We start from the raw sequence: 4,751 nt of genomic DNA, 5'->3' as shown, positions 1-4,751 counted from the left end.
CTCCGATTCTGAGACCTACAGTATTGACACGGTAATAATATTATTCATAATGAATAATACTTAAACTTTAGTTAATAGTATAACGATAACTTAGTTTTAGCATAAATGTTCCCCAAGTACCAAAATTTGATCCATACCGTAGTCTGTGTAGTCCTTGATAATCTAGATTTTCTTTTTACTCTGTCAAATTTATCGACCCAACTTCACATCACTCTACTTTTCCTCCCAGCGCCTCATTTTTTATTGCCTCTTGCGACTATTGCCTCCCCCATTTCATTCACAATTTCAATTTTATCCCGTTCCTCCATATTCAGATTTTTTTTTATTTTGCAAAGGTTGCTCTTCGCTTTCTGAGAGGAGGAGCTCAACTCTCTTTGTCAAATTGGATATGACAGTGATTGCTACTTTGCTAGTGTCCTCCGACATTGCTGCTCGAGTTGCGACCTTAATCATGACTGGAACGAACTCCCGATAACGAGTTGAAATTATTATTTTAGGATCAGCCACAACTTCCCGTCCTCGCCGATCAAAACAGTCTCCAGCCCGAGCTCTTTTTGTCCATTGCCTCTTAATGTATTCAGGAAGAATTATTTTTATGCCCACAGTATCAAACACCTTCAACGCGTGCCCACATAAAATACCTTCATTCTCGTATTTTTTGCGACTACAACGTACACTTAGATCATTCCGATTGAATACCACTATTCTTTCATGTAACGGCCCCACCTCCCCCTAAGGCGAACCAGAGGGTTCGGCCGGCCGCCTGCCCAACTCTCGCCGGGACTCAGTCGCTTACTACAATCCTCAAATGAATTACAAGAATAAACCTCAAAATTACATCAAATTCTCCAATGATTACATATTACAAATGCAGCGGAAACTGATTCCAATCGTGGAACGTATACTTACATCCATATCAATTTCAAATATTTATACAAGACCAACTCGTACATAAAATAGATCCAAACTTAAACTGTACACGATATAAGCCATCCAGTCACGTGAATAAGCACTCCAAGCTTTTTTTCGCCTTGAGCCCTGTGGGGGGGGAAGTAAAACATTTTTGGGGTGAGTTAGAAGCTCAGCGAGTAACCATTAAAATCAGTAATCAATTCAGTTTCACAGTCGTTCATTTCAGTGATGTCATGATTTCAAGATCAACTGTACATTTATTGCTCTCGTGAGCCAGCGAAATCATTGTACTGAAACACCCAATGCTCCAAACAAACATTAAACCGTAAACAGTCAGTGGGGGAGGCATTTGCTCCAGATGAACAGTACACAGAAGTGGAGACGTTGGTGTTCAGCACACGAATTCCAAGCACTCATTTATGCCAAAATATGTCATGGGCCACATGCAAGCACTCATGATATGCAATCAAGTAAATAGTGCAAGAAACGGTTCATAAGAACTTTGGAAACAGTTTAGGGTCACTCACCTCCACGGCTCAGAAACCATCCATCATGTATCATTGCCTTGCTCAAAACCAAGTCTTAGATCACAAACTTAACGCAAACAAGTCCCTTCAAAGTTCGGACAGCACTTCCCCTGAATTTGCTAACTTTTCCAGCCATCATGGCTTCATTATTACTTCAGCCAGTCCCAAAGTCACACAAATAAGTTCATCTAATATCCATTCAGCAAGCTCCAAGTAGTACTAGCACAAGTCAAGCTAGGGAAAAGTCCGGAAATGAAAGTTAAGCTCAAAACCAGAAAAATAGTTTTGACGTTATTTTGCGGTAATGGTACCAAAGGCGCTACGATTGTCGGATGGGGGTGTAAGATATACCGTTTCGAAGCTAAGAGATAGGGTTTCAATATTACAGAAGGTCATTCGACCCAGTTTCGAGCACAACTAGGTCAAATATGCCAAAAATACCAAACCAGAACCACTAAAACAGGTTCACAAATCCCACTATGCTGTAATGAACACAACTCAGTCTATACAGGTCCAAATGCCGAAATTCCAAAGGCATATGTTAGCTAAGACATCCAGATACATTTAATCAGAAGACACCAACTTCAAAATCCAAACCAATTCCAGTCAAAACAAACGATTACAAGCGCAGTTTTCGCATTCTGGTCAACCCAGAATAGCAACAGTAAAATCGACATATCTCACTCTACACTAGTCCAAATGACCTGAAATTTTACAGTCACTTCAAACACATCAATACCTACAACTTTCATGTTTTAAGCCAAGGCCAATTCGGCCTTTAACATGGTGCAATAAATTCAGGCAGAATGTAGCTTCATGAACCCTAACTTTCCAAAATTTATTCCAAATCCAAAATTGGTTGCAAATATCAATCATTTCCATCCACTAGAGTCATAACCCCTCATTATCAATCATCATAAACAACCACAACACCATAATCCAATTAAACCAGAAAAATCATCAATAAAATCAAAACTTCACCAAATCACTTCAAACCAAGATAAAACCAGAAATTTCAGCACTTTAATCACTACTAATCATATCTTAAGCATCAATAGGTGTAGGTGAAAGTTTAAGCTTCACTTACCAAGTAAACAAGAGAGGGGAAGATGTTGGACACCTTAGCTCTTCCAAAAAACTTCACTAAAGCACTCACTATCACTAAAAGGAAAGATTGTATGGAGTAAAATGGATGTAAGCTAATGTTTTTGGGTGATTTGCACCAAGTAGAAGCTTGAAAGTTGATGGAGTTCTCTTCCTTTCGGAGCTTGAGAGGGCCAGCTATGGTGAAGAAAGAATGAGGAAATTTTAATGAATTTTGAAGATATTTAACCTTTGGTCAAAAAAGTCAAAAATGTGAATAGTAAACCATAAAGTCCAACCAACCACCAAGTGACACGTGGCACTCCATTAATGCATGTCAATCCTTTTCTTTTCCTCTCACATCAATCATATCACACACTCTACTTATCTCGTAACACGCGATAAAGTTTACACAGTATCCAAAACTTAACCTTATTGGCCGAATTTTTCCGAACTTTTCGCACTAATGGGTCCCACGTCCAATATATATTCTTAATTTTCCAAAAACTCTCCAAGGCTAGAAAAATCATCTAAAAACTATAATTACTCATAAAAATTCCTCAGGAAAAATTTCCTAAGCCAGGAAATGCAGAAAACATGCTATTAAAGGAAATAAAACCCTCGGAAAAAATTAGGGTTTTTTACGGGTTCTCACACTCATTTTTTTTCGGGGCGTCACATTTCAGGTCTTCCATCATACCTCATGACCACAAACTCCACAAACATCGCTGCATCTTGTTGTCTCAATATAACCATAGCTGTTGACTCGCCATATTCATTTTGAAATGCAACAAATACGGTTGGTGAATACGTCTCTGATGCATGCACAAGCATAGGTGTTTGCCTTAACCCTACCATGGGGAGCTTTTGTCTCATTTCATATTCTGCGATCAGTTCATTATGTCTCTTTTTATCAACCACCCGATTGAAATGTCTAAAGAACTGCACAAGGTCATGATTCAGTTTCAAATGATTTTTAATTGCTGCATTTAGGCTTTCGCTAAGTTGGGTGCTTCGCATTCCCGCGGTCCATCTTTCTTTCATCATGCACCTTGCCTATTTATCACGAATTCGATACAACCCGGAGAGCCATTCATTATTTTCAAGATTGTGTTTCTTCACCATCGTCTCCCACACCCTATTGAATTGTTCCACTTCTTCAAACTCATATATGTAGGCACCAAACATGTATGGAAGATCACTATTTTCCTTGTAGTGATTGCCAAGATGTTTCATAAAATTACGCCTTATGTGAAACGTACATAGACCGTGAAATGTTTCAGGTATGACAACTAAAAGAGCGGCTGCCATGGCGTGATCTTGATCGGTTAGTATGGTACTTGGATGCTTTCCGCACATTACTTTTAGAAATGTACCAAACACCCATTTGAAAAAATCTATAGTCTCATCATACATAAGGGCAGCATCGAATATCACAATTTACCTATGTTGGTTAAAACCCACAAATACTCTAAGTGGCCGGTATTCTTTATTTGTTTTGTACGTTGTGTCGAATGTGACTATATCTCCAAAAAAGTTGTAGTCAATTAACATTCCTGCATCAGCCCAAAAGATATTCGTTATCTGCTCTTCACAGTCTAGCTGTACGGCATGAAAAAATGATGGATTCTCGAGTGTTTGCTCTTGAAAATAATTCAATGTGCTACCTGCTTCTCCATATTTCAAACTCCTTTCCCGTCGAGTACGAAGATATCGTTTCAAGTCTTCTCGAGTATATTCCACATTTTCCATCCCACTTGCCTCCTTTCCCATAAGCTCGTGACTCTGTTTCAATGAAAGCCCAGCATCCACGCCTATTTTAGCTTGGAATCCTTAAGGCTCACTCACTTTTCTTTGTGATGGCATCATGTGCGAACATTGAGCAATGTGCAACTCATGGTTATGTTCTAAGATAAGGTCATGTACACGGTACTTCATTGTCCCTCTAAGCAACACGATAACCATTTTAGCTCCACACCCCATTTTCGTCGGCGCTCGAGTTCTCTTTGGCATCACATCACCTTCGTACTTGCGTTTTACACCTTCCTTGCAGCAATTATATCTCCTAGACGTGGTCACACCGTTTTTGTCTTTATTTAGATAGTCTTTACGTACACTAAAACCCATTTTAAAGGTATATTTGTTGTAAAACTTATACGCATCCTCTTCACTATTGAACTCCATTCCTAATTCAGGGGTCCCATCTTCTGCCAATTTGCTACAATCCAT

The 4,751-nt window shown here is 39.1% G+C and overlaps 1 protein-coding gene across 1 annotated transcript; it reads right to left on the bottom strand.

The window, feature by feature from the left end:
• Nucleotides 1-291: 291 nt before the first annotated feature.
• Nucleotides 292-4,751, bottom strand: LOC140004837 (uncharacterized). Its single transcript, XM_072044990.1, has 5 exons — nucleotides 4,449-4,751; nucleotides 4,190-4,307; nucleotides 3,967-4,078; nucleotides 3,223-3,456; nucleotides 292-664 (listed from the first exon to the last, which is right to left on the bottom strand). Exons 1-5 carry the CDS (start codon nucleotides 4,749-4,751, stop codon nucleotides 292-294), a joined length of 1,140 nt encoding a protein of 379 aa, XP_071901091.1.

The sequence above is a fragment of the Coffea arabica genome, chromosome 4c, assembly GCF_036785885.1.
Source record: "Coffea arabica cultivar ET-39 chromosome 4c, Coffea Arabica ET-39 HiFi, whole genome shotgun sequence".
Taxonomy (NCBI): Eukaryota; Viridiplantae; Streptophyta; class Magnoliopsida; order Gentianales; family Rubiaceae; genus Coffea; species Coffea arabica.
The sequence above is the reverse complement of the archived record's forward strand: the minus strand, read 5'-3'. Positions and strand labels throughout refer to the sequence as shown.

Bases quoted from the DNA above. Each gene is read 5' to 3' on its own strand.
- LOC140004837 (XM_072044990.1), bottom strand. From the start codon at position 4,751: ATGGATTGTAGCAAATTGGCAGAAGATGGGACCCCTGAATTAGGAATG. The intron at 4,308-4,448 runs GTACATGACCTT...TCATTGAAACAG, and splicing joins GAGGGACAATGAAGTACCGT to AGTCACGAGCTTATGGGAAA. The intron at 665-3,222 runs GTATGATGGAAG...TGTACGTTGTAG, and splicing joins GTGGAGTTTGTGGTCATGAG to TCGCAAAAAATACGAGAATG.